Source organism: Colletotrichum abscissum (assembly GCF_030869225.1).
Source record: "Colletotrichum abscissum strain IMI 504890 chromosome Unknown Scaffold_15.1, whole genome shotgun sequence".
Taxonomy (NCBI): domain Eukaryota; kingdom Fungi; phylum Ascomycota; class Sordariomycetes; order Glomerellales; family Glomerellaceae; genus Colletotrichum; species Colletotrichum abscissum.
Genome location: NW_026850043.1, coordinates 1,003,248 through 1,030,425, shown reverse-complemented (window position 1 = coordinate 1,030,425; position 27,178 = coordinate 1,003,248). Strand labels below are relative to the sequence as shown.

Here is a 27,178-nt window from a genome sequence, read left to right as displayed (position 1 = left end):
AAGGTAAAAGCAGCAATGTCTTTTCAGCAGGAAAACTTCAAGTTGTATCATTATTGGACGCCTTCACAGCCCTGATAGCTGGCTTAATGGGAATGCGGTTATCCGAAATCGGAAAACTGTTTGTGCTGTTGGGGATTGCCCACCGTTATCGGCTCCGCGTCAACGTCTTGACGCCGGGAAGCTCTCATCACGCCATGCGGGACCAGCCTCCACTCAGATCTAAGAATCGAAGATTCCTACAAGACCATCGAGGCTCGAGAGCAGCGCTTTGATAACTCGCTTTCGCAGAGGAGTATGCGACGTGCCAGAGCCATCATCATTCCTCTGGTTTCCAACTTTCATCCTTCTTAGAGACCCCGACATTGACTCGAGTCGACCACCTACCATGGCCGCAATTGCAGTAGACCAAACCCCCAAAACCACTGTTAGGGGCACTGAACAAGGATCTCAAGTTCACAACGCGTCGCCTTCGCTACCTTTTGAGGCTTTTGATGTTCCGAGTCAGCAGGACACCGCCGACTTTGGGCTGCCGTGGTCGGCAAGCTTTCCCCTCGGGCTTAAAGCAAGCAAGACCCTCAATCTCTCCGAAAGCATTCATGCGATCAATAATTTCGCCCAATCTGGGAACCTGAGCAGTCTGATCAAACAACATGGGGGAGCGATTCTTATTCGTGGCCTCCCGATAGAAACACCTCACGACTATAGCAAGGTCGCGCACGCATTTGGCTTCCGTCCTCATGTAGAGGTTGGACGTCCGCCACTGCGGACCATTCTGGCTCCTAATGTCAAGACAGCAAACGAGGGGTAAGTAGTAAAGATGCAAACGACTCCCAGCGTCGATCTCTACTCAAATACCCGAGAGCAAAGCGATGTCTTCTCATTCGAATTCCATGAAGTAAGGTGGACTGACGTGAAGTAGTCCACCAGAACTGCCAATTTGGCCCCATAGCGAATATGGTTGGTCCACAATCAACCCATCGTGGCTGACTTTCAGTGCACTCCAAATTCCAGAATCCGGTATGCTCTGAAGCATAGCATAGCTAGTTACGAGCCTCGGCACTAACCACAAAGCAGGCGGCGCTACACCCATCACCTCAGCTATCTACATTGCTCATAAGTTGTCACGTCTCAAGCCTCAGTTCCTCTCGAACCTTCTGAACAAGGGTGTAAAATACGTCTATCGCTACACAACCAAGCCACTCGTCTCCAACACCGGGACGAGCGTTCGTGGCGCTTACGGTCAGGAGGTCAGAGACGAAGATGACGAAGCCGCGGCCCGACGCAAGATAGAGGCTGAAGTTCGACGCCACAGCAACCGATTCGAGTGGCACGACGACGGTAGCTTGAGCGTGACGCATATTGTCCCTGGTAAGTTATGAAGGAATCCTTCTGCCAGTTCTAGACCAAATGCCTCACTGGGCCACAGACTGACACAATGGCGAAGCCGTTCGCATCCATGATCCTACAGGGGCAACTGTATTCTTCGGTAATGTCACCTCCGCCTGGGGCCGTAGTCGCCATCATGGTGCGACAAGACCTCCCTTCCGCGGCGATGACGGGTCGTATCATCCTCCTCCGACATATGGCGACGATACGCCCATCGATGTTGAGGACTTGGACCTGCTGCTGAAACTTGCGGAAGAGGGTGCCGTAGATGTCGAGTGGCAGAAGGGAGATCTGGTGCTTCTTGATGTGAGTATTTGCCTGTGGGATTTGTGACGCTAGCACGATGTGGCTGACACGAGAGGCGCTCCCCACAGAACTACGCCGTGATGCACTCCCGCAAGCCGTGGAAGGGGCAGCGCCAGGTCCTCGCTGCTCTGTGGGATGATGACGGAAGGATCAGGGATTTTCCAGAAGGCTTGGAATTGCTGAAAGATAGTCCTAGGGTCCCTCGGACGGAGTCCGATGAGAACGAAGGACGTTGATAATCGGCTTTCGAGGCCCTGATTGGTTGAAGAGTCTAGTTTCACGAATATCGTCCCCGTGCGTGGATGATCGTGGCCACGGCGTGACTAGTCAACAATTGGCCAAGCGTACTACCCCGTTCACTGAGGCAGATCTGGGGCTTCCGCTTGGACGGCATGAAAAGCTCTGCCCAACTTCATTCTTAGAAGGAATTGCAACTTGGATAAATCTTCAGTGAAATGTATTACTACTTTCTATTGAAAACCTAGCTCAGACATTGCTCTAACAGACTAAAATACAAGACGCATCTTCCTCAATTTTAGGACGGGCAAGTAGCCCTCTTGACCCTCTTTGCGCTAGTCTCTTCGAGCTCCGCCAATCCAAACCAGCCACAAGCGGAATCGAAGAGGGCGTCGAAGCCATTATAGAACATCCTGCCAGTGTTGATGAAAGGCACGTTGGGTGCCACGGGTGGATCCTCTAGAACGAATCCCAAGGGCTGCATTGTTGCTGGATTGGGCTTACCCGCACCCTGGGCAGTGACGTTGTAAGTCGCAATGGGGTTCTTCTCGTTGGGAATGTGAACCACCACAACGGTTCCCTTGGCAGCAACCTGAGGGTGTGTCTTGATAGCCTTGGATGTGACATTCTTGAAGTGCGATCTGACGTCTTTGTTAACCCGAAGGAACGCCTGGGGAATACCAGTGTCGAAAAGAGCTGGGCCATGGTCGTAGGGCGAGTCGTTAACTTTGATGGCCATGTTCACCATGTTCCAGTCGATGGTGGAGTTGGATCCGGATCGGACGTCGAGCTGCGTCTTGCAGAATCCTTCGGTGTTCTCGCTCGTGAGACCAACCTCGACGCCATCTTTGCCCAGAACGTAGCCCTGGTGAATCGTACTCTTCACAGGTCGACCGCCGATAGACGCGATGTTGATCAGAGACACCTTGTCAGGCAGGGCATCGGGCTGCTCGCTGCTCCATCTACCGAAGCCAACACCCATGTAGTGGATATCCTTGGGGTACATTGTGATGTTGGACTTCTGCGCTTCCGTGCAGGAGCCCTGGGTCTTCCATGCGCGGCAGATACTGGCTTCGGTGACGATCAGGATAGGAACGGAGGCAACGACATCTTCGCCAATCGTGCGTTCATCCACCATTGCGGGGAAAGTGAGGTTTGCATCGACCCAGTAGCCTTGCCACAGTCTACCGCTGGAAGACAGATATTCGTTTCCGGGCTTGGATTTGTCGAACTGTGTTTTCGCGTCGAAACCGAGAACGCCGGCACCGATCATGACGCCGGTGGAGCCGGTGTCCATGCCGGCAGACTTGATGGTCACCGCCTTCATTTTAAGCGTCTCCAAGTCTTTGGTCATGACCGTAAATGTAAGTGAGGGCGTGGTGTTGATGTCAGGAAACTTGTTGATGAAGGGGATAAAGGCGGTATTATTCTCCGTGGCCCTGGGGTATACTGGGGGTCCTGACGCGGGGCATGTTGCCGCCGCGGCCAACTCCAACAGAGCCGAGATGGCTAGAAAGGTAGAGAAGTGCATTTTTTATGATGAAGATGATAGGGATGATGAGCTTGATGGAGAGATGGAGAGATGCTGATGCTATGTGGTCCTGGCCGGTATTTAACGAGATTCGATCTGCAAACCTTCAAGTGCAGTAATCTGTCGCGGAAACCTTGAAATATGTCGCATCTAGAATACGCCCACCAGCTATGCCGTAGCTGAGGCTCAGCTGAATGTCTAAGAGACTCGTGGCGCCGAGACGAACGAAAACGTGGCATCCGGTTCCATGGGAAATAGCCAGATCTGAATGGAATTCTAATGGGAAATGCGGCGAGAAGCATGGTCGGGCCACAAGCCATGTGTGGAATGCCGGAACCGGCGATAGTCGGCGTGGTGTTGGTCTGGGCCTCCACACCTCCGCAAAGTATAATGAGACATGGCCTTTGGATCCCCAACCTAAAGCGATGCTAATGTCCATCGGACAAGAAAAGAAAAAGAACTCCTCCGCGGCCGCCCTTGATCTTTGGGATGAAAGCAGCAGAAATCGTATATTATCCTCTCAAGAAGAAAAAGACGTCCCTAGGGCCCTAGGAAATCTTTCGATGCCCACAATCTAGAGCGAGTCTAGCCTCTTTGATTTGCATACCGGAATTAGACTTTGTTTCAATCGAAAATTCCATGCTCCATCAAGGTCCACTGCCTTCGGCGGAATTCGACGCCATTGAAAGTTAATGGCAACCCTGGCGACTTTCTTCCGGCATAACATCAAACAACAACATCAACCCGTTAGAATACTACAGTCTAGTCACTCAAACCTCTTCAGCCATGCGTCTGCCTTTGTCCATTCCTGGACAAGATGCTTCTGCCGATCCTCGCCACGCACTTGAAAGCTGACATCAAAAGCCTTTGGCCCAGTCAGGATCGCATCTTTAAAAGCAGTCTGCATCGAAGTATCCGGCATCGTATCCCCCGCCACGACATCAAAGCACCAAAGTAGCTTGGACATGGTCATCAGCATGCTGTTCTCAGCCATGCGCTGACCGGCGCAGATCCTTCTTCCGGCCCCGAAGCTGTAAGTAGGCCGACGGGATTGATCTTCGGTCGCCGCCTTGGATTCCCGATTGCAGTTTTTGACACCCAGTGGATTCTTCATGAATCGCTCGGGTTCGAAAGTGTCTGGGTCCTCGTACTCGTCTGAATCATGGTTGATTGCCCATATGTTCATGAGAATTGTAGTTTCAGCGGGGATGTTGTAGCCTTTGTAAACATCGTCGCGAGTTGTTGCGTGAGGGATAGCCATGGGGAACCCTGGCCGCCATCTGAGAGTCTTCAGAGCAAGTTAGACCATTGTCCGCTCATGTTTAACGAAAACAAATCGAAAGAGAGACTGACCTCAAGGAAACAAGCCTTGATGTAAGGCAAAATTTCTGCAGTCAGACGTTCAGCACGTATGCCACTCTCGCCAAATACCGCATCCACTTCTGCTTGAGCTCTTTTCTGGATATCAGGATACGCAGCCATTGCCAAAATAAATGTTTCAAAAGCACCGGCGGTCGTGTCCGAGCCTCCTTCCATCAAAAAGCCGGCGATGTACTCGAGATCGAGGTCGCTGTAGCCTTCTTTTGCGTTATCACGCAAAAGCCCTGCTACGAAGCTGTCTTCGGCCTTCCCCTGGCTGATCCGTGCTTTGGCTTCCCCGAATAAGTCGTGATACAATCCGTTCTGTTTCAATTTGAGGTCTGCAGCTCTAAGTTTCCAACCTCGCCAAGGCGTCAGGAAATCCGGGACATATTTCAGAAATGGCAGCACATCGAAAGGGGGAACGGCCCCCTGATCCAGCATTCCTGCCCACTCCGCTTGGCATTCGAAGAACTTCTTAATCTTACCCTCATCGCTGAAATCCTTTCCGCGGGTGCCAAAGACGCTTGACATGATGATGGCGCCAAAGTACCGCAAGATATGGTCGTGGTAATGAGCAGGATCACACAGCAGCTCATGCATCATTTGTGATGATTCAGCGTCTTGCAACAGCAAGAGCTTATCAACTTTGTCGTCTTTCAAGAAGTCCGTAATTGTCTTCCTCTCCTTCCTCCACTTGGGACCATACCGCAAAAAGACGAGATGGATGTCACCGGGCGGGGGTAGCACGTACTCCACGATAGGCACGTACGGCCGGGACGAGTAGAGGGCCCCGCGTTGATCGAGGAGATCGCGCACGGATTGCCAGGTGTTGAGGACGACGGCTTTGTTGCTGGGTCCGAGTGACAGGCCGACGAGGCCGTGCGATCCGTACGTGCGGCTCCATGCTGCGAACTGAATGAATGGTTTCGTCAACGGTATTTGATGGAGGTTACCGAGGAATGGTATGGTAGGAGGTCCTGGAGGAAAGTTGATGTTGGACTTGGAGGCCTGGAGGCGAGGACGTATGAGGAAGAACGCCACAAGTGCGCCTACAACGCTCAGTGCAAGTATCGAGATCGCCATTTTGAAATTCAGGGATAACACAGAGTAAGCCTGCTTCACCGCCATCTAGAAATCACACACTGTTATATAGCCAACTGTTCTTGACCTGACCGCCGCAATCATTATGTCCTCTCACAAATGAGAGCAATCTTATTGGCTCGTAGATGTGAGGATGAGTAACGACACGCATATGCGTGCGACGCTCTGCTTATGCTGCCCGGCATGGGTTCATCATTTTATTGCTGGAAAATCAAGTCTCAAGCAGTATTGGAGACAGATTGGACATGATCTACCGCATAAAACATAGTGCTAAGTACGAGGTAGGAAGTCAGATTATTGCCAGTTCGACCTTACAGCGAGAAGCTCCCGCATTTCATTCGTTGCTGATGTCGAAGACATTCTTCAACGAAAGGACTGCTTTTTTACAGAGCCCTTCGTATCTTATCGTTCATATGGACATGTTTAATCAGATATCGTCTAGCTCTGATCAATCGGCAAGACTTTTAGTTGCCACCAGCGATCTTAATTGCATTGGAAGCGGGTTTGAGAGTTGGTATCTATGCAAACCATCGCATTAGATGCACTGGCGATAGCCACAGTTCAGACACGACTAGATACGCGTCAATTCACATATCAAGATCAGCAGACATACCATGAAACGAACATACCAAGGCACGGGAACAAATGCCAGAGCTGTTGGCACCGGCATCGGCATCGACATTCGGCTTTCCCAAATCCACCTCACCAAAGACAGAAAGCCACGAGAAAGGTCGGATTGCTCAGGAAGCAGTCTCGAGTGGACCGCGGCGGGGTTTGTCGCGTAAATACTCCGTACGGTCAAACTGATTCCATCTCGCGACTCCATGTATTCGCAAAACAGTCCCTTCTGAGACTAAGACGTTGGCTGCCCCATAGAAAGAGACCGCAGACAGGCGCCACTCGATCGACACATGAAGGGTTCTCCGGACAGAATATGCTCCGCTTCGCAACCCACCGCACGCCACGCCTAACGCCCTTGACAGTCTGTCAGGTGTACTGTCAGGTCAGAGTAAATGTTGTGTCACCGCGATAACTAACAGGGGTCGCAACCGAACCCTCGGACTTCTCGAGAGAAGCTAAGACCCTGGAGTGGTCAGCACCAAGAGCGAGAAGACGGGATGATGTGCGGACACGGATGGGATGAACACTCCCATGCCCGCGTCGCATCATCCGTGCGTCCAGGGGAGGGGAGTCAGGAAGACGTATGCATGCACATGTGAAATGCAAGATAACGGATGTTTTTTGCTCCCTGCAGCGGGATCTTGTATGCTTAAGGTTTAGCTGAGACAGAAACAACCATAAGCATATCAAATCTCTTTCAAGCTTCTTCAACGTCGGGACGCACCACCACACGGTGGTCAAGACGCGTCGATCGTGTCTCTGGATTCCAAGACATCATTTAACGATACCCCTTTCAACTCTTTTTCCGACTCAAGACGTCTGAAGGAGGTGGAAATTCCACCAGACTTATCAAATGAAGACCTTTTGTCGAACCCGTAAGGGAATAGGCACCAAAGCCGCATGGACAGTTGGCGTCAATTAGCGCCTCTGGTCCTCAGCAAACAACAGACGCCACTCTTCCGATGTAACCGCTAGCTGTATCATAAGAGGCCGCCGCGTCTCGCAGCCGATTGCGCTAGCTTTCGAGGCCGCCTACCCGCCAGCCGCAGGAAAGAAACTGGCGGGAGCGTTCCTGGGTGATGGGGTAAGAGTCCGTAGCTTTGACCTTGGGAATTCTTGGAGCTGTGCCCTTTTCAGTCTAGAGGAGGCGAGTGAACGACAAGGCTCGGACCTCCTCATCACAGCTAGTGCAATCCTCATATCCGCATTGACCTCGAACCTCTCTCTTCCCCTACGGCCTACGGGTCGAGGGGTGGCTGTCTCTTATACCCTCACTCGCGCAATCGCCTGCGGGCTGAGAGGCTTCTGAACCTACTTGTTGTGTTTTACCTCTCTCTCACTCCAGTCATTCGTTCGTGATCGGGGCCTACCTTCGTTTGAGGTGCTTCTTTTTCTATTCTGGCTTTTCTTACACAGCTGCATGACAGGAGCATTTGAGACTTCAAGCGGGCGTTTGCGGACTGTCGCTTGAAGAAGCAATTGCATATCAACATACGACCTTATAACACACTAGCAAACACCTACACAACAGAACAGCAGGACCTGAATAATAATGCACCATGGTTGATCAAGGAATCCACGGGAGGTGGCACAGCATCGCGGGGAAACTTTTCAACCGGGGCCTAATTGGAGATATCCTCGGCACACCCGGCGCCATCGTCAGCCAAGTATTGTCGTCGCCGGCGACGACAACTCAGGGGAATGTTCAGGCAGAGGGTACACCAGCGGCAGCAGCAACGACACAAGCTGCCGCTGCGCCGGCTGTAACAACAGCTGCCGCCGCTCCTGTAGCTGCGACAACACCGGCTGCACAACAACCAGCTGCATCGCCGGCAGCAACGACGAAGCAGGATCAGCAGCAAGCTGCTACAACACCAGTCGCTCAGGCACCAGCAGCGGCAGCGACGACATCACAGCAGGTAGCTCAGGCATCGTCAACAACAGTCGCAGCAGCGAATCCTCCAGCAGCTTCAAGTTCATCTTCAAGCGCTGCAGCTGCTGCTTCGTCAACGCCTGCTGCAGCTGCTACGACTGTCCCACTAGCCGCTGAGAATGCAGCTTCATCACCAGTGTTATCCCAAACGGTTACACCAGAGGCAACAGGAACAAGCGTGATCGGGGTTGGAGCGGGGGGCGCATCAAGTACAAGATCTGGCGTGACCAATGCTACACAAACGCCTTCGCCGAATTACGAGAATACATCATCATCAAGCAGCCAAGGGCCTTTGGTCGCCACTGGAGTCGTGCGTAAGTGAATCCCTGCCGCTTTGCTCATATGTGTAGCCTTTCTTTGATACTGACTGATATGCAGTGGGCATCGTGGTACTCATGGGACTGTCCCTTTTGATATTCTGGTGCTATCGTCGCAGAAGGAAAGCAGCCCGCCATCTTCATGAAGCCGTCGCCCTCGAGAGTCCTAGCAACGAGTACGGTCCGGCCTCGCCTTTCCACGATCAAGTCGACCAAAGCTTCACTGAAATGACTGATAACCGTACGGTCTCCAACGAAGACGAATTTACCATTCAACATCCCGAACCCGGCTATCAACCTCCTTCCCAACCGCCGATGTCGCCTCAAATGCAGGACACACTGAGAACAAACCCATATGCAGCATCTCCCTTCTCATACGCGCAAGCGCAACAATATGTTCAATCTCTAGCAGGCACAGGGACATTTGGCTTCCCTCCGCCGCCTCCAATCCCAGAGCCATCGCCTATCCGGATCTTCAGATGGCCAACTCGTTCGTCTCGCAGCGGCAACTCTACACCTAGTGTCTTCTCCGGATTTCGCACACCCAAGACGCCTACTCGCACTCTCTCTCGGGCTTCTCGAAGTACCGTGTCATCGATGTTATGGCACGGCCGCAAGGACGTTGCCCGGAGGACCATCATACGTGCCCCCGGATCTCAAAAGTCATCAAAGTCAGCAAAGTCGCGTACCAACATTTCTTCTCACAGCCCCGAGAGCACGCTGCCGGAGGGTCTATATACTCCCGTCCTAGATTGGCTTCACTGGATCCGAGGCCATCAACAGGTCGAGCCCGATCCAGAGATGAACCATCGAAAGAGCTTCGCCAGCACTACGGAGAGCTCAATTTCCGAAACAAGCGTTGCGAGCACAGCTAGCAGCGGTGTCTTCTCGCCCACACTCCTTTCTTACCATCCACCAGCCAATACGCCGAGTGTCACAACCGAGACCATTCAATATCTACCTTTGCCTTTGTTCAAGAAAAGAGCCAGTGATACTAACAGCGAGGTCACGGTGGAAGCGTCCGGTACGGTCCGCATCCCGAGTTTTGGATGACGGTACAATACAATACAAAATTTAATGATATCCCATTTTTGGGCAACAGTCGTTCATTGCATGGCTCGGGTGTTCTGGTTTAGCGATATCTCTATTTTCATATAGTAAATATTACATCTGAACAAAAGCAATCTCAATGTGCCTACGGCCCATCTTGCAAAGGTGTTTCAACTCGATTCACTCCAGGTTCTGTGCCATCGGTAATGACCCCTTGATCCATCATTTTTCTATCGCGCCCAGGATAAAAGCAAAAGTAAAGGGCGCATCCTGACACAAAACCAACAATGCCCAGCGAACCATACATCCAAACGAGGTAAGGATCTTACGAAACAGGCGCAAGCGCAATGCAAATGGCGGCGGCGATGCCAATGGTCAACCAAAATAGGGCGGACACAACCGAACGAAGACTGAAGTTAAATGACGTTGTCAGCAATGTAGTCTTATCGAGACCCCTGAGTCCAGGGGATACCGGTAAGCTTACTTCTTTTGGGCCTGGGGTGAAGGCTAGCTCCAGTCCGGTGACGATGATGAACGCTTCGGAGAACGCCACGAGTATGTAATCGGGAGCCTGTATCCAGACGTGAATGCTTTTGGGCGGGGAGTTGTCAACGTAATGCTGCAGGACACTGGCGTAGACCATGGATATGGAGGCGAAAAGAAAGCCTACGAAGATTCGGGTGACTGGATCGAGGTCGATACGGTCTTACGGAACATAGGACACACAATTACTAAGGGATTTTTCTAGTAGATGCAGTGTTGTTAACGGAAACCATGAAATCATTCACTCACTGTCTAAGAAAAGAATACAGATACAGAATGCGATTAGCGCAAATACTCAATTGAACAAATTAGATATCAGAGTCTTGTCTACTTGTTTAAATGATCTTTCGCGCTGTGTTCAATCATTTAATAATCGTAAAACGTTGGGTGAACATACGGACCAAAGCTATGTTCAAAAACAAGAGTCGTCTTGAATTAGCCATTGATATTCCACACTAAGGGAGAAAGCGTAAAGACAAGCGAGCAAAGAGGATGGGAATTGGCCACTATTTCCTTAAAATGGTGTCTTTGGTCACGAAGCCGTAGCCTGCAATAAGCCGCTGAGTCAGCGGAGAGCATACTTTGCCGAGCAACTTCGACTTATTCAGCATCACAACGTTTGTGGATTGTCGGCCGCAAATACGAGAGCTGAGGCGGGTTGAACGGCGGACTAGGGGCGGACGATGCCGTCAAGGGCCGCGAATGCGTCCGATTAGCGTACAAGATTGAGTGTAAAATCGAACTTAGCTTTTATCTGGAGACGAGGTAATTCTCGCCGATGCGACATTCCCAATAGCCCAGTTGAGGAAGTTTAAATCTTCGTTTATTGAGCCATGTCTTTGAATACTTAAGATCTACAAGTTCGATTGTTCCCAATACTTTCTGTTCGTCACGGATCGGTTGACGCTATTCTTTCTCTACCTAGTCTCAAAATGCGTGTTGCATCTACTTTTGTGCGCCCGATCATATCGGCGACGAGACTCACAATCAAGTCCCGTTACTCTTCTTTTCCCGTGTCCCCCACGTCTTCTGGAAAACATCATGTACAAACCACTTTCAACTATTTCAAACCGCTTTCCAAGGGACAAGAGCCACCAACTATATATCCCTTCAGACCTGAGACACACGACTATAGTCGTTGGACTGAGCAAGTTCCAGTGACGGTCCATGACATTACTGGCGATGAACACAAATACTCCCTCGACAACCATGGTTTCAAATTCCATCTTCACAAAACCAAGGTCGCCAACTTCGATGATCCCTTGGTCGTGGAGCAGGAGTATTTCCCGGAAATGAAATAGATGCTGAAGGATGTGTAGGTAGCCGACGTTCCTTTTCCACTAAATGCAGGCTAATCGATTACCCAGAACTGGCGCAAAACACGTTTTTCTCTTCAATCCCATCCACCGGAAGCCATCATCAGAGCGCGGAAAAGCCGCACAAGGTCCGGTCCAGCTGGTTCATAGTGACCTGACACCCGAGGATGCCGTTGCTGGCGCACGTCATGACCTAGGTCCTCAGGCAGAAGAGTTATTGAAAGGTCGCTTTCAAGTAATTCACGCTTGGAGACCACTGAAACCTGTCTACAAGGACCCTTTTGCAGTCGCCGATGCTCGTTCCGTGGCGGACGAAGACCTTGTTCACACAGAGGTCGTCTTTCCTTCTCGCAAGGGCTCTACCTTCAACGTCACTGCCAGTCCGAACCATCGTTTCTATTTTAGATACGGCCAGACGCCTGATATTGTCACGTTGTTCAAGAGTTACGATTCTGAGGTTGGCGTTGCCAGACGGAACCCGCACTCGGCGTTTGTTGACCCAACGACGGTAGACTGCTCAGACAGAGAAAGTTTCGAAATCAGGGCGTACCTTTTCCACGAATCACAATAGCTACATTTTAGATGATAGTATAAACTACTGGACCCGAACTGAAGAGCATATCATGGCGAAAGATCAAGGTCTACAACTAAATTTTTAGTATCACTTAAGATTATGAGACTTTCTCTCCGCGTACTGAACGGCTCTACCTTTCCCAAGCCCCCCCAAACCTATAATTTGCCTATCACTATGCCGAATTCAAAGAGGTTTTTATTATCATATTGACTGCTGTGGCAGGAGGACCGTAGCCCTTACCATAGAGCTCCGGAAGGTTTTGTAGTATAGAGGGTTGTAAGCCGAGCTTACCTACCCCATAACTTTATTAAATTATATCAGGGGTGCCACGCTCAAATTATCTGAGCTGGACGCCTATTATTCAGCAGATATTTGCCTCGACCTGACATGCCGGACTACCGGCTGAGACTCCACGAGCTTCTTCGCGTGGTATGCGGATCTTGGTCTGCATTGGTAAAGACGCGTCGTCTAGTTTTATCGTGTCATTCTTATTGCATCAGCCGCCTAACATAGATTAATAGCTCCAAGACCGGCCAATTCGTCTGACTTGTGATTTACATGGTTGCAGTCAACTTGTGGTACGAATTTGTGTTTCAATCTTAGCTTTTTCAGCACATTCATAGCTTCAGAGATTGCATCTCGTCACTCCGGCTTTAAGAACAGCCTATCGTCTATAGAAAAAGAACAAAACTCGAAAGAAACAGCTATCAAATGGCCGTCTCGTGACAGTAAAGAGCGACTGACCACACGGCGTCACTTGGTGCACTTAGTGGGTCCAGATATCGGTCTCGGGCCGGATTGGCGTGCCGAACCTACAAACCAGCCGGCCGGCGCACATTTTATTTTGTCCATTCCGGAGCTATTGCTCGATGACACTTGCAACGGGGTAAAATCAGTCCGCGGATGGGTCTCCGAGCAATCAAATCATCGCATTAATAAACCATGCACCGTGTCATGGGCCCGTTGCGCGGGGCGTTATTCAGCATGACGGACTTCCATTAGCGACATCACTCCGTGAAGCGAATTCCTACTTCCCGTCCACGCTATATATGTTCGTCAATTATGTCTTCTCGAACCAGATAGTCCATAGAGACGAAAAGTAACAGATAGCTTTTCATCATGTTCACGGATCTCATCACTTCCAGCAAGTTGGGTGTTCTAGCCGCCCTTCCAATCCTCTACTGGATCGGCTGGGTTATTTACGCACGCACTCTACACCCATTGAGCACCATTCCCGGTCCATTCTTGGCGACAGTCTCTCGACTATGGTACATACGCAAAATTTGGTCAGAGGATGTAGAAAAGGATGAGAGGGCCCTACACGAGAAATTCGGTCCTTTGATTCGCATTGCGCCGGATGAAGTATCATGCTCCGAGTACGCCTCCAGCTTTTACAAAACCCACTGATTGAGAGCACGGCAACTAAACAGAATACAGCCCTGAGGCATTTGCAGATATCTATCGCTTTTCTAACGCTTTGGATAAGGCCGAGTTCTACAGACCCTATAACACCACCGGGTTCAGCCCTCACGGAGACGTGTTCTCATGCAAGAACGACAAGAAGCATGGCCAGAGACGCAAGATTACCAGTAGTGTCTACTCAATGAGCAATGTAGCCAAGTCGGAACAGTACATTGATGCTTGTGGCGATCTTTTGACTGAGCGGTTGGCAAAATTCGCGGACACAGGCAAGCCCTGTGACATCGGGGAGTGGCTGCATTGGTTAGTTTGCAATTTGCCTTGTTCCCATAATCCACGCGTCGAATATAGGTTTAACAACTTCAGGTACACTTTCGATATCATCGGTGAGCTCTTTTATGGCAGGGCATTCGGCTTCCTTGACGAAGGCAAGGATCAGAATGATTGGATCAAATCTCTCGATAAGATGATTCCCTTTGTCTGTCTCATGGGCGTTGCGCCGCCAGCTCTCCGACCTTTCATCGGCATCGGAACCATGCTCACGTCCGCCGGAAAGGAAATTGCGAAGGGAGTGTACGAGATCTCCTCTCGCCCGTCACACGACTGTGGGAGACTGACACTTGGCGGAACAGGAAGAACATTGGCGAATCCTCCGCGCGGCTTATGAAGGACGCGTACGAGTCACGCCTCGAGGCCCCAAGGACCGATATGGCCCAGCAGGTTTTCGCCATCTACGAAAAGAATGGCGAAAAGTACGACTACCGATGGGGCGACGTCGAGCAGGAATCGTACGGCGCGCTTTTTGCCGGCAGTGATACCACCGCGATCGCCTTTCGATCCCTTTTCTACCACCTCATGCACAACCCTGACATCTATCGCCGCCTCGAGGCTGAAATCGACCAGGCCGTCAGCGAGAGTCGGCTGAGTATGCCTCCTGTATACAAAGATGCATCCCAGCTTCCTTACCTGTGCGCGTGCATCAAAGAGGCCTTGCGCATCCACCCCGGAGCACAGCTCTGTAAGTTGAGCTCTCTCTAGACTGCTATCTTAAAAGTGATAGTGTGAAATCTAACTATTATCTCAGCTCTACCACGTACTGTGCCTCCACAAGGAATGACAATCAGCGGACAGTTCATTCCTGGCGGCTACACTGTTGGCATAAATGCCGCTGTGCTGCACTTCGACAAGAAAGTGTTTGGTCAGGACGCGGAGAGCTTCAACCCCGATCGATGGTTGGACACTTCCCGTGCCAACTACATGGACAAGTATATGATGGCCTTTGGTGGTGGCACCCGCACTTGCCTGGGCAAGAACATTGCTCTCATCGAATTACACAAGCTCACTCCTCACCTTGTGTGGAACTATAGGTTCGAGTTCTACGACCAGAACAAGACCACTTGGCATACAAGGAACACCTTCTTTGCACGACAGGAGGGGGTAGTCGCTCGCATTGTAAAAAGAAGGAATTAGGTAGGGCTGGGATATCGTGAAAGCGCGATCGATTATCTAGGTGTGGAATTGGGTGTCTCATTGCCTGTCATGCCAGTTTGCTGAGTATATAAACATAGATCTATTAGCTTAGTTACCACCAACCAGAGTTTCAAGTCAATTGAGAATCTAAAAAAAAACTTTGACGTCTTTTCTGAATACAGAACGAACAGAACTAATGGCTTTCGGAGTTCCTTTAGACATACAACAACTAAAGTGCATCCAAGAGAGGATCCCGCCTTGGAGGTTCCGAGTCACCATTCAAACTCTTGGACCAGGCAACTAAGCACACTGATAGTAGTATGGCGCCGAGACACCCTGGCAAGTTGAACCTGACTGTAGGGAGTAGATAGTCGTTAGCTTAAAGGCCGGGAAATGGGACTCGAACACGAGAAGGTGGTAACTTACGGCACAGGTGGTGCATCCCGTCCAACCCTGACCACCACACTGCGCATACTTCTGAACAGTACACGACGGCGGGTTTCCAGTGCCAGGAGACGTACCTCCTCCACCGACAGGTGAGACAGGGAGCGCCGTGCCGACAGGTCCTTTGGCAGCATCGCACGTAGATGCGCAACCACTACATCCAGAACCTGCCGTCTTCGTAGTCCCGATCGAAGCGACAGCAGGACCGGGGACCGTATATCCAGACAGCTTTGCATGGATGTTGACAGCAATTCCGGGATCGCTCGCCTTGTACGCACCGGGGAAGCTGACTGTCGCGGGTTTCGCCGTCCCCGTACCGCCCGAGACCGAAAGCTGGAAGCACGTCATATAGAGCTGCGCTCCGCCTGAAGGCCCGGCAGCATGGAGAGCAATGACTTCCGCCCGGAGAAGGTAGTCTCCGTCGGCGATATCTTTGCTGATGGGGATATCCATCTTGCCGCAGCAGGTGTTGAGATCTTTGGTGCCCCAATTATCGTCATCGCCGGAGCCGGAGCCGGATTTGGCGGACCAGCCGTCTTGTAAGATCTTGAACCAGCCAGCAGAACCGTCGGCTGTGGCGGCGTTGTCGACTTTGCTGAGGTAGACTATGACCGGGCCGTAGTGCGCGCCGCCGATGGCTTCATTCTTGCAGCTTCTGTCGCCGTTTTGCTGTTTGGGTCCTGTGTCAGTGACGATCTATCTGGGCCGTAGAGGGGCACTAGCTTTACCTGATGCATCTCAATGGTGACCGTTCCACCGGCCTTGACAGGGCATTTAGCGTTTACGCCGCTTGTTCCGCCGACGTTGCATCTGACTTCGTTGCCGGCGACATTGGTAACGGGCGAGTTGCTTTGGGGCAATCTTGCACACTGCGAGCCGTGAGAGAAGGTCAGTCAAAGTATCATTTCCCTTGTTAAGGCAAGTAGAGACGTATCATATCAACTCCATCAACCCAGAGTTGTTGGAAAGTGGCATGAGCGGCACTTTTTCTGGCCGCGATTGCTACGACCACGGCGAAGGTGTTCCACTTCATGGCTACTTTGATGAATGGAAAAGACGATGACGCGGATGACTTCGAGGTCAATAAGTGTATTTCGATTGCGAAGAGATCAAATGACTATCAGGTTATGAAAAATCTTTGCAGGCAGAAACCACTTCTATACCAACCTGCCTGCTTGATAAACCCTTACTTATTTATAGAACGCATGCAGCATACAAGGCGGGAGGCGGGCGTCAGTATGTGCTATTCCCATTCCTCCAACTTTCCAACATGAAGCATTGTCATCTTCATGCAAAAGGACTCCCAAAAATGGCTTCTGGCACTCATTGAGAATAATTGATATTAGTCCGGCCCTTCCTTATATGACTCGTGCACCACGTGGGTTACTCGCCCTGGCTAGGCCGTCTCGGCATGTCCATTGAGCCAAAAGTCGATGTCTATAGCCCCATGGATCCAATACTGGCACACGAAAGTATTGGCCAGTCACAAAGCCCTGCCAGATTGGTGTAGCACTCAAGTCTTAACTAGTACATCGTTGCACTTCAGAGCCTGTATAGCCGGTTGACCGGCAGAACCCGCCGGCCTGATACCTTCCGTGATCGCCGCAATGCGACGCAGGATGCGATCGGCTCTTTCGGAACCCAACCATCAGGCTGTTTGTCTCTCAAATGCTAATAAGGCTATCTCACCTGATGTAATCTTCAACTACTAGGATGCAGTCGGTTGCGTTGAGGAGCACCCGAGCCAGATGTGACGACCAGAAGACTTCACATAGCATTGAAGGTATTTGAGCGAACATGCTTTAGGTATCTGACATAACTTCGTGAACGAGCATACATGCGTCGGTATGATATCAATGTGCCACCCACCGGGAAAACAAAACAGTACTGGACTTCTGACCTCTGAGCCGTCAACGCGTGAGCGAAGTGGCTGAAACAATGTGAATGTTCTACAATGAATACATGATTAATCACAAAAGCCAAGGAGCGCAGGCTTTCATGATGGGCGCTGTAGGTACCGCAAGATCTCCGGATCCTGGCTCGGCGGGCACTTCTTCCCATCAACCCCAATAGAAGTCAGTAAGATCGGGTCCTCCACCAAAGTATCTGGATGGACCTCTAGGCCATAAGACAACTCCACCTTGGCGCAACGCGCCGCATCGATGAGCGCAGGCACATCAATCTCATTGTCTCCAGTGCCCGCCTTTGCAGCACGAATCAGAGCCTCTCTCTGTGCAGCAGGTATACTCGACACCCTTCCCGCAAGCTTGGAGCCTGGCGGTGGGGTCGAGCTGCCCCATTCATAGTTCATCGGCCGCAACAGCGCCGCGCCCGTCTGTAGTACCCAGCTCTGCGCCGCCCCCATGTCCTCGACTTCCTCTTCAGCCTTCTTCCGCCACTTCGTTGGGAGAACCTTGGAAAGGACGTGTACCGTGCCGAGGAAGCCTCGCTTGACGGCTTGGAAGAAGCCGTAGACTAACTCGTCAGGGACTTGGCGTATCAAAGCGCCCAGGGGGATTACAAGAACACCGAACAGCATCGACCAACCCCATTGCGCACCATTAAGGGGGCGGGTGTCGAATGCCTGACCACCCTTCCATATGATGATCATTTGCCCGGCCAAGGTGGCGCATTGCACGCCGATGAACCATGGGTTTCGAAGGACGCCTTGATACCAGATATTGAGCTTGTTATCGACACGACGGCAGTTGTGCTGATTGAAGAACTGCATCCAGACGTAGATGTTGAAGATCATAGTCTGCAGTGCCTCGCGCTCCGCGGTTGTGGTGGGGTGGAAGAGTTGGTCTCCTGCGTAGTGGAGGGTGAACATGACTGCAAGCTGGTAGATTGCCTGGCCTAGGATCATCTTCCACATTGTAATATTGACAATGGGTGCTGTACGTGGCTCCGGCCTGCGTTTGAGGAAGTCTGGTGAGGGGTAATCGGTGGCCAGACCGAGCGAGGCGAAGATATCCATGATGAGGTTGATGAAGAGCAGTTGAACGACGGTGAAAATGGAGTCTCCTGCCAACTCGGAGACAACAGTCAGAGTGCCAGCAGTGATGTTAATTGTGAATTGGAACTGATAGTCTGTTAGTGTACCTTGCTTTGACTCAAGACCCAGATCTCACTTACTTGAAGGAACTTCTTCACAGCTGTATTCACCGTGCGACCCCATACCAACGCCTTCACAATCGAGGCAAAGTTATCGTCGAGCAGAATAATAGACGCAGCTTCTTTAGCAACCTCGGTTCCTTGGATGCCCATAGCAAAGCCTACATCCGCCGCCTTGAGAGCTAACGCGTCATTGGTGCCATCGCCAGTCACAGCAACCGTCTCGCCCATTTTTTTCAGATGGGATACGAGGAGGAGCTTATCTTCCGGGCTAGATCTCGCCAACACCTGGAGCCGCGGAATAACCAGATCCAGCTGGGCGGGGGTCAGCTTCCGGAACGTCGGCCCATCCATAGCCAAGCCGCCGGCTGAATAGATGCCGCACTCTGATGCGATAGCCTTTGCCGTCAGAAAGTTGTCTCCGGTGACCATTCGCACAAACACCCCGGCCTCCTGGCACTGACGCACGGAGTCGAGGACCTCGGGTCTAAGGGGATCACGAATTCCAAAAACGCCGATAAACGTCATGTCGGCAAAGTGCTTCTCGAATTTGATGGAGTCGGGGTCATCTGGGTTTTCAAATGGTGCGTCAACGTCTTTGTAGGCGATGACAATAGGTCGGAGCATCTGCTTGGCGTACTCGCGGATCGTCGATCGCAGGTCATCTCGTATCTCGATCGTGACACGCTGTACGGAGAGGCCGGTCTTCGGTTCCTTGAGGACGTTGGCACACTGGTCAAAGACGACCTCGGCCGCCCCTTTGACAAGAAGTCGGTATTTCCCACCGGACAGCTTTGACATGACCGCCATCCACTTCCGCGACGCGTCAAAAGGGAACATGTCAACAATCTCGTTGTTTGCCCTCTCCTCGCTAAGTGGCCCCATGGCAAAGAACTCGCGGCTGAACCTGAGCAGAGCAGTCTCGGTGCTCGTCCCCACGAAGCCAGCATCGTTCGGATTATCGCTCTCGAATGACGTGGTGTTCAGCGCGATGCTATTCTTCATCAGCGCTCTCACATCGCCGCTCAAGGATTCCAGCAAGGCTTTGGGGTGTTCCTGGTCCGAGGCATCATCGGTGCTCAGGTCTTTCTTCGCATCGTCCTTGCTGATTTCTCTTGGCGCGTCACCGAAACTTTCATGGAGTCCGATTCTGCCAGCGACGACCGTCATGCTGTTCTGTGTCAATGTTCCGGTCTTATCTGAGCAGATGCATGTGGCATTACCCATGATCTCACAGGAACGGATGAGGCGGACGAGGTTCTTGTCCTTGAGCATTCTGGTCGTGGCAAAAGCGAGAGCAAGGGTGACGGCGAGGGCTAGACCTTCGGGCACGGTGATCACGACGACAGTGACGGCTAGGATCAAGAGTTTGAAGAAGGTCTCGGCCTTTTCAGAGGCAGTTCCTCTCATGGTTGGGAGCCCAACGAGGAAGCGGATGAACAGGATGAGGAAGAAGATGATACCGGCAATCGCACCAAACGTAATGAGTTGCTTTGCCAACTTTCCCAGCTTCTGCTGCAGAGGAGTTTCCTCGACGTCCTCTCTCAACGACATCAAGGTCCGGCCATACGTCGAGTTGGTTCCTACCGATGTCACGAGGTACGCACCGACACCACCGGAGACTGTCGTGCCGCTGAGGATGAAGGGGTCAGTGGCCGAAGATCTGTGAGCTTTTCGGTTGCGGATATCACTCTCGCTGGGAACGTTCTTGTGCACGAGTTCAGACTCGCCCGAGAGGGAGGACTCGTCGACCTGGATACCGGAGCCCTGAACAAGTACTCCATCGACGGCAACGACATCTCCAGTCTCAATGTGCATGATTTCTCCAACCTGCACGTCGTATACAGAGATGTTCTGGGTCTTCCCGGACCGTATGACTTTGACATCTCTCTGCTCCTTCCTCTCATTGAGCTTAGCGAACCTGGCGTTCTTTTGCCAGTCCGTAGCAGCACTGGCGAACACAATTACCAGAATAGCTACAACAACGGTGACACCATCGACCCATTGGATGTTCGGCTCGTCATCGGATGCATCTACCGTTTCGTAGATACCAAGCGCCAGAGAGATCGTAGCTGAGATCGTGAGGAGGAACATGAGCTTGTCGTTGAACGCGATCCATGCAAGCCTCAGAAACGATTTTTGCTTTCGTTTCGGGAGCCTGTTTTCGCCATATATACGTCTCCGGTCTGTATAGCCCTGGGCCTCATGTTGAATCAGGTCCAGGTCCAACTTGATACCGTGCTTGTGTTGTGTTGTCGGAGGTTGAGGCGTGATTGCGGCAGCCCGGTGTGCCTCTCCTGCGGTGACAGCTTCTTCGAACGATATTGTGCCATCGAGGCTTGTCTCGTCTACACTGAGCCCGGCGGCGAGATCTGTCCGCAAGCCAGCCGCGAGGCCGGGAAGACCACCAAAGCGTCGCAGTGCTGATAGGTTGCGCGCTGTGATCAGCTTGTGGAGTTGCGTCGGCGTGAACGCGAATCTGTTGTTCTCAATGACAGTATCATCGCGGAGGTCCAATTCTTTTGAGTTGTCCTCCAGCTGCTGTGCGAACTGCTTGCTGAAGGGGTCTTGTGATGGAGCCTGGCCTGTATCTGGCTGACGCGGCGCGGCGGCCGTGATCTCGTCAGTCATCGTCTTGTGTCTCCAGTCGCCAGAGGAAGGTTTGTTTGGACAGCGATGGGCGTGACGACAGACAGATGTTCAAGGTCAGGTCTCAAACATGGCAAGAATTGACGAGTAGAAAAACAGAGACACGCAGCGCCAGAATGTCCATAATTCCATGATCAGCAGGGGGGGAACAACAGTTGGTAATATGTTATGGTCATCTGGAGCCGACCTTTGGGGCAACGGCACGGATCTGAGAGCCGCGTCATTGCATCTTGGCGAATCTCACATTCGTGCCGAGAGAAATCCAAGGCTTCTCGGCACGCTATGAGGAAGTTGACTGGTCGGGGTGGGTGGACGATGTCTGGGACTAGGACTCGTTGCACAAGCCTTATGGCCTTGGGTCGTGGGGGATGTGGAGATCAACGGGCTTCGGGGGTCGACCCGCCAGGCAACTGAATCGGATTTTGTTTGCAACCGTACGGCGAACGGCACGTGGACATCGGTGAGTCCGGGGATGTTCGCCTCTTGAGATGGCCTTCGGGCGTGAATGAAGCGGAGATGTGTGGTCTTGGGTGACTCTTCGGCCGTTCGCGGTGGTCATCCGGGGCACTTTGACGCCGTCTTTTCGGTGTCGGCGTGGCTGTGTTCTTCGGAGGATGCGAAGGAGATGTGGATAGTTGCAGGGAACGTCTGGCCTCAAAAGCTGACTTGGCCCAGTTATGTCAGCGGCTGTTCGGCTCATAAGCGCCTTGGCGTGTCTAGCGAGAGACTTGGCTTTGCCCCATTGACATCATTCAGGGTTTTGTTTGCACGATGTTTCGTTTCGTAGCTTTGTTCTCGGGTGCTGTACAATATTTGTGTTGATTCAATCGAGTCAATTTGAGGTACTGTGTATAAGTCGCTTGAGTAAAGTAGACTGAAGCGCTCTGCTTCCTACCTCTTGAAGTTAGAGATTCGCTCCTATTTCGCCTGAGCTCATGGTGGCTTACAGAGGCAACATTGAAATAAGCTCACTGAAACTAGTCACCATAAGGTTTCGGTTCAGTGAGATTGAGTAACATGGAATACTGGGCTGCTGAGGCCAAATTCAATCGATCTCGTCAATGAAGGAAGAAAAAGGACGAGTAAAATCCAAGGGCAGATGTTATTTCTTGTCGACTTTGACCTTAGGTTTCATTTGACATAGGTATGCATAGCTTTGATACACGTGAGCAGCTTGACGATGCTTATCTTCTGCTCCAAGCACACGCAATCTAGCAGAGAAAGAAAGTGACACTAAGCTTGAGGACTAGAATCAGCATACATATTTCGTTCGCGAGACCTTCTAGCTCGCATAATCTTGTTCAATGTCTTTTGCGCATGAATTGGGTCCTTCATCATTCTGACTTCAAACTTGTGATTCGCTAAGCATTCGAAATACACCATTCTGGCCATACCGATATCTTCATGTTGTGCAGCTAATCGGCCTCGGACAATGAATTGGCGTTGTCCGCTCGGACTGGACATTGTGGTCACTAGCGCTCGGCCGCATGCATACTAGGCGATGAAACCTGGAGCACGACGTACCTTATAATAGCCGCAATCTTGAATATCGACATCATCACATCGCCATTCAAGCTGCGAATACATTGCAGCATCTTCAACGTTCCAGTCAGCGGCATTAACTCTTGTTCCAGTTGGACTCATAAGCAATGTCTTCCCCAATCCGTAACATTGCCATCATCGGCGTAAGTCCGAACCTCACTAGGCATGAGAGCCTCCCTAAGAGTAGTAGGTTCATGATCGAATGCTAAAGCTCCCGACCTCAGGCGACGGGCCAGATGGGCTCTCAAATAGCCAAGACCTTGCTTCAGTCCGGCTTCAATGTCACTGCCATCCAACGCTCCGACTCCACCAAGACCGTTCCCTCCGGAGTCAAGTCTATCAAACTCAACTTGAATGACGTCAGTGCTCTCACTACAGCCTTCCAAGGCCAGGACGCCGTCATCTCAGCTGCGCCGGACCCAATCGTTCTGGAGAATCAGAAGCCATGGATCAACGCTGCCGTCGCTGCCGGGGTGAAGCGTATCGTCCCTTCCGAGTACAGCACCAACGTAGACTCGCCGCTCGCCGAGGGCCTGCCCATCGTCGTTGAGAAGGTTCGCGCCAGACGCTACCTCATTGAGAAAATTACCGAGAACGACAATAAGTCGAGCTGGATGAGCGTCAATAACGGTCCCTTTTTCGAGCTCGTTCTTGGCTTTGGCGGGTTGGGTCCGAATTTCCGGAGCAAGACGGCGAAGTATCACAATGGCGGCGACAACTTGATTGGTACTACAAAGATTTCTGATGTCGCCGAGACGATTGCCAAGGTCTTGCGTGATGAGGGGGGATTGTACAAGGAGGCTGAAAATAAGTCGTTGTATATTCATTCAGCGGCGGTCAGTGAGAAGCAGTTGACGAAGATGGGGGAGAAGGTGACGGGCCAGAAGTTTGAGGTGCAGAATTTTGATGTTGAGGAGGTCTATCAGAATGCTAAGGCTAAGTTCGCCGAAGGTGATCGGTCGGTCTGGATTGACTTCTACTATCAAATGATGTATGGGAAGGGTTATGGGGGTAGCGAAAGCTTCCAAGAGATGAGTTGGAACGACAAGGTCGGCTTGAAAACAATGAGCGACAAGGAAATTGAGGATGGGCTCAGGAAGGCGGCTCAGCAGGCTGGTATGATCTAGGCAATCAGTTGAGAAATGAGTCAATAGAGATGTGATCGTATTGTGACAGTCTTCCTAATCGAACATGTATAGCCTCAATCCTAAACCCAGTCTGAAGATCCTTAACCCGTACGCCTCCAAACCAAACTAAGTGTAAGCAAGCACCTCAAAGCTTCGAACGACCCCTCCAGGCATGTCCCATCTCATCCTTGAAAGTAGCAAGCTCATTCCTCTTGCTGTCGCCACCATGGCTGACCTGAACAGGCTCATCAAACACCGTCTTACTCTTCTTCTCTTGCCTCTTGTCCGCATCAACGTACTCCCGCTCTCCCTCGCCAATGTACAACTGACGCGGGCGCCAGATCTTGACGCCGCCCTTTTGCAGCATTTGCTGCCTCCAGTGCGCCAGCCATCCAACGCAGCGGGGGACGGCAAACAGAACCGGGTAGAAGTCAAGCGGGAAACCCATGGCTTGGTAGATGAGGCCAGAGTAGAAGTCGACATTGGGGTACAGGTTACGCTTCTTCATGAACTCGCTCTCACGGGCATATTTTGCAAGCTCCAGCGCCGTGTCGAGGAGCTGGTTACGGCCTGTAACCGCAAAGACCTCCTCGGCCAGCTGCCGGATGGCAGTCGAACGGGGGTCGACGTTCTTGTAGACGCGGTGGCCGAAGCCGACGAGCACGCGCTCGCGCTTCTCGACCTTTTGCATGAAGGCGGGCACGTTCTCGGGGCTGCCGATCTCCATCAGCATGCGGATCGCGCTCTCGCTGGCACCGCCGTGGCTAGGGCCGTAGAGCGCGGCGCAGCCGGCGGAGACGACGCTGTACGGGTCGACGAGACTTGAGCCGACCTGCAGGACCGTGGCGGTGGAGCAGTTGACCTCGTGGTCGGCATGGATGATGAAGAGCGCGTCGAGGGCGCGCTCCAGAACGGGGTGAGGCTGGTACTCGTGCCCGCTCAGGTGGTCGAGCAGGTAGAGGAAGTTGCCGGTGTAGCTGAGTCCCTGGGCCGGGCGGTTGAAGGGTCTGCCCTGGCGCATGCGGTATGAGGCAGCAGCTACCGTGGGCGCCTTTCCGATGATGCGGAGGATCTGCTTGTCGAGCATCTTGAGGGCCTCGAGGTCGCCTGAAGCCGCGTTGGTGTACAGCTTCTGGCCCTGCAAACTCGGGTTCGACTCGGGAGCGAAGGCACCCATTGATGAGAAGGATGCTTGCAACATGGCCATGGGATGTGTGTCGTAGCGGAACGACTTGAACATGCCCTCGATATCGCTATGGATGTAGGTGTGGTGCATAATCTCATCTTGCCACTTGTTGTACTGTGACGTTGTCGGCAGCTCGCCGTAAATGAGAAGGAACGCTGACTCCAAGAAATGCGACTTGTTGACAAGCTGCTGGATGGGGTAGCCGCGGTACCGGAGGATGCCCTCCTGGCCGTTGATGTAGGTGATGTTGCTCTGGACCACGGCGGTGTTCATGTAGGCCGGGTCGTAGACTCGGAGACCCTGGTCGGTCTCATCCTCCGCGCGGTCCTCGCCGCGAGCGGCCTTGATCTTCTTGATATCCGTAGCCAACACGGAGTTCCTGGTAATGGGCAGCTCGTAAGACTTGCCAGTGCGGTTATCAACAATGGTCAGCGACTGTCGCGGCGCGCTGGTTGCGCCACGTGGCGCGTTCTTTGCAACGGTGACCATTTCCGATGGGGAGCTGGGGGTCGATTCTGAGAATTACTGGCTTCAAGAGATGAGATGACAGTGGAATTCGATCGCTTTCAATAGGATATTGCTTGAGCCCGGGCGGATGGATTTCAGATGCTACGGATAATGTTCCTTGTCCGGAGACCTTCTCCTGAGCAGGTGAAAGCTGCGCTAAGACCGTCGGTTGACGTCGGGAGATCGGCAACTGTGCCCGAGTGCCGAGGTTCAACTGCAACTCTCCACGAGTTCCACCAGATCCCCAGATTAGTGGCTGAATTTAGCTGCATTTGCACATGCCAGGGGTGTGGGATCATGGTCTAGGAAGAAGCTCCCATCCTGGTCCAGGAACCACCAGATGATCATGTTCTCCTCGTCGGACCAGCGGCAATTCTTGCGCGCACAATGAACTCGGCATCATCCTCGAGTAGATAGTCATTTTCTGGGCGGGGCTGAAGCCAATGGAGGATGTGACTCTCTCTCATGGCATTTGATCCCATTGCATGTGATCGGAAGCTGTAACCAAACCTTGCAGGGTGCTTCCATCGATGCACGGGTATCACTAGAGGCCATGCACTTTGAGTAAAGGTGACCGAAACAAGCAGTACCGTAAAAGCGTAGAGACTGAATTGAGAGAAATAGAAAGAGCAAATTCCTTGAGTTCGGGACAGTGTTTACTAGTAGCGGTTGTGTTCGTGATTTGTGAAGGAGCTGCCCATACTAGATCCGGTCTCAACTCGTGTCAATCCCTCAGAAACGTCTGCATTACAGGGACCTACTCTATCTTCCGCTCCATCATTTGGACAGTTATAAAAAGAGTTGATAGCACCTTTCTCAAGTTTTGAGACAGACTTTTTAATAGGTCTGAGTGTCATCGCGATATTCAGAGCGTGGGTACTAAGCTCAGTCTGATCTGGATAAGTACGCCAATGAGAAGCAACATACAAGCTTCAACTGGAGCGGGAAGGTGCAAGCCTACCAATTCATGACTACACAGTAACACAGATGACTGCTTCTTTCCATTCTTTCTTCTCTCAATTCGAGCTTTAGTGAGATTGCTTATGGTCCGTCGCATCTATGATCTCTACATCCATAGGGAATTTTAGCGATTGATATGAAAGTTAGGTGACAACGGTCTTTAGTGGGAGCTTAGTTGCGCATTAGAATTGAAGTTTCCGTGCTTGGAGTGATAACTCAAGACGACACTTCAATTAGAGAATTGAGCCTTTGAATACTTTTTAGAAGCTTGGCAATCCATCTCACTCAAAGGTTTCTCTTGTCATATCATGAAGATGTCGATGTGTGGATTTAGTGCCTTCAATAACCCTGATCCATGCAAAATACAGAACAGGACTCATGGTTCGAAAGAAGATGACCAGACTTTGATACCTATTGTAAATACAACGGCGACAGGCTTCCCCGCAAACCCGCACAGTGGGCTACCTTGCGGATTGCTAGGTA

At 51.7% G+C, this 27,178-nt stretch overlaps 13 protein-coding genes across 13 annotated transcripts; 6 read left to right on the top strand and 7 right to left on the bottom strand.

Annotated features, from left to right (window-relative positions):
• Nucleotides 1-385: 385 nt before the first annotated feature.
• On the top strand, nt 386-1,928 carry CABS01_07314 (uncharacterized protein; the record flags this gene model as incomplete). The annotated part of the gene is made up of 5 exons (XM_060540677.1): nt 386-804; nt 920-1,017; nt 1,075-1,368; nt 1,445-1,692; nt 1,761-1,928. 5 exons carry the CDS (start codon nt 386-388, stop codon nt 1,926-1,928), a joined length of 1,227 nt encoding a protein of 408 aa, XP_060403562.1.
• A 299-nt stretch (nt 1,929-2,227) lies between these two features.
• CABS01_07313 (uncharacterized protein) lies at nt 2,228-3,460 on the bottom strand (the record flags this gene model as incomplete). Its single annotated transcript, XM_060540676.1, has 1 exon — nt 2,228-3,460. One exon carries the CDS (start codon nt 3,458-3,460, stop codon nt 2,228-2,230), a length of 1,233 nt encoding a protein of 410 aa, XP_060403561.1.
• A 766-nt stretch (nt 3,461-4,226) lies between these two features.
• CABS01_07312 (cytochrome P450) lies at nt 4,227-5,905 on the bottom strand (the record flags this gene model as incomplete). Its single annotated transcript, XM_060540675.1, has 2 exons — nt 4,227-4,748; nt 4,814-5,905. 2 exons carry the CDS (start codon nt 5,903-5,905, stop codon nt 4,227-4,229), a joined length of 1,614 nt encoding a protein of 537 aa, XP_060403560.1.
• A 538-nt stretch (nt 5,906-6,443) lies between these two features.
• CABS01_07311 (uncharacterized protein) lies at nt 6,444-6,956 on the top strand (the record flags this gene model as incomplete). The annotated part of the gene is made up of 1 exon (XM_060540674.1): nt 6,444-6,956. The coding sequence occupies one exon, from the start codon at nt 6,444-6,446 to the stop codon at nt 6,954-6,956; it is 513 nt and encodes a 170-aa protein (XP_060403559.1).
• Nucleotides 6,957-8,103: 1,147 nt separating this feature from the next.
• Nucleotides 8,104-9,847, top strand: CABS01_07310 (uncharacterized protein; the record flags this gene model as incomplete). Its single annotated transcript, XM_060540673.1, has 2 exons — nt 8,104-8,791; nt 8,856-9,847. 2 exons carry the CDS (start codon nt 8,104-8,106, stop codon nt 9,845-9,847), a joined length of 1,680 nt encoding a protein of 559 aa, XP_060403558.1.
• A 142-nt stretch (nt 9,848-9,989) lies between these two features.
• CABS01_07309 (H+/oligopeptide symporter) lies at nt 9,990-10,151 on the bottom strand (the record flags this gene model as incomplete). The annotated part of the gene is made up of 1 exon (XM_060540672.1): nt 9,990-10,151. One exon carries the CDS (start codon nt 10,149-10,151, stop codon nt 9,990-9,992), a length of 162 nt encoding a protein of 53 aa, XP_060403557.1.
• An 18-nt stretch (nt 10,152-10,169) lies between these two features.
• CABS01_07308 (POT family protein) lies at nt 10,170-10,487 on the bottom strand (the record flags this gene model as incomplete). The annotated part of the gene is made up of 1 exon (XM_060540671.1): nt 10,170-10,487. The coding sequence occupies one exon, from the start codon at nt 10,485-10,487 to the stop codon at nt 10,170-10,172; it is 318 nt and encodes a 105-aa protein (XP_060403556.1).
• Nucleotides 10,488-11,319: 832 nt separating this feature from the next.
• Nucleotides 11,320-12,274, top strand: CABS01_07307 (uncharacterized protein; the record flags this gene model as incomplete). The annotated part of the gene is made up of 2 exons (XM_060540670.1): nt 11,320-11,666; nt 11,755-12,274. The coding sequence occupies 2 exons, from the start codon at nt 11,320-11,322 to the stop codon at nt 12,272-12,274; spliced, it is 867 nt and encodes a 288-aa protein (XP_060403555.1).
• Nucleotides 12,275-13,396: 1,122 nt separating this feature from the next.
• CABS01_07306 (uncharacterized protein) lies at nt 13,397-15,166 on the top strand (the record flags this gene model as incomplete). The annotated part of the gene is made up of 5 exons (XM_060540669.1): nt 13,397-13,653; nt 13,715-13,999; nt 14,063-14,269; nt 14,329-14,714; nt 14,781-15,166. 5 exons carry the CDS (start codon nt 13,397-13,399, stop codon nt 15,164-15,166), a joined length of 1,521 nt encoding a protein of 506 aa, XP_060403554.1.
• A 300-nt stretch (nt 15,167-15,466) lies between these two features.
• Nucleotides 15,467-16,643, bottom strand: CABS01_07305 (fungal cellulose binding domain-containing protein; the record flags this gene model as incomplete). The annotated part of the gene is made up of 4 exons (XM_060540668.1): nt 15,467-15,520; nt 15,593-16,279; nt 16,339-16,479; nt 16,563-16,643. 4 exons carry the CDS (start codon nt 16,641-16,643, stop codon nt 15,467-15,469), a joined length of 963 nt encoding a protein of 320 aa, XP_060403553.1.
• Nucleotides 16,644-17,606: 963 nt separating this feature from the next.
• Nucleotides 17,607-21,355, bottom strand: CABS01_07304 (calcium-translocating P-type ATPase; the record flags this gene model as incomplete). Its single annotated transcript, XM_060540667.1, has 2 exons — nt 17,607-18,692; nt 18,746-21,355. The coding sequence occupies 2 exons, from the start codon at nt 21,353-21,355 to the stop codon at nt 17,607-17,609; spliced, it is 3,696 nt and encodes a 1,231-aa protein (XP_060403552.1).
• Nucleotides 21,356-23,022: 1,667 nt separating this feature from the next.
• CABS01_07303 (uncharacterized protein) lies at nt 23,023-24,042 on the top strand (the record flags this gene model as incomplete). Its single annotated transcript, XM_060540666.1, has 2 exons — nt 23,023-23,058; nt 23,140-24,042. The coding sequence occupies 2 exons, from the start codon at nt 23,023-23,025 to the stop codon at nt 24,040-24,042; spliced, it is 939 nt and encodes a 312-aa protein (XP_060403551.1).
• A 145-nt stretch (nt 24,043-24,187) lies between these two features.
• On the bottom strand, nt 24,188-25,717 carry CABS01_07302 (uncharacterized protein; the record flags this gene model as incomplete). The annotated part of the gene is made up of 1 exon (XM_060540665.1): nt 24,188-25,717. The coding sequence occupies one exon, from the start codon at nt 25,715-25,717 to the stop codon at nt 24,188-24,190; it is 1,530 nt and encodes a 509-aa protein (XP_060403550.1).
• Between the last annotated feature and the right edge of the window lie 1,461 nt (nt 25,718-27,178).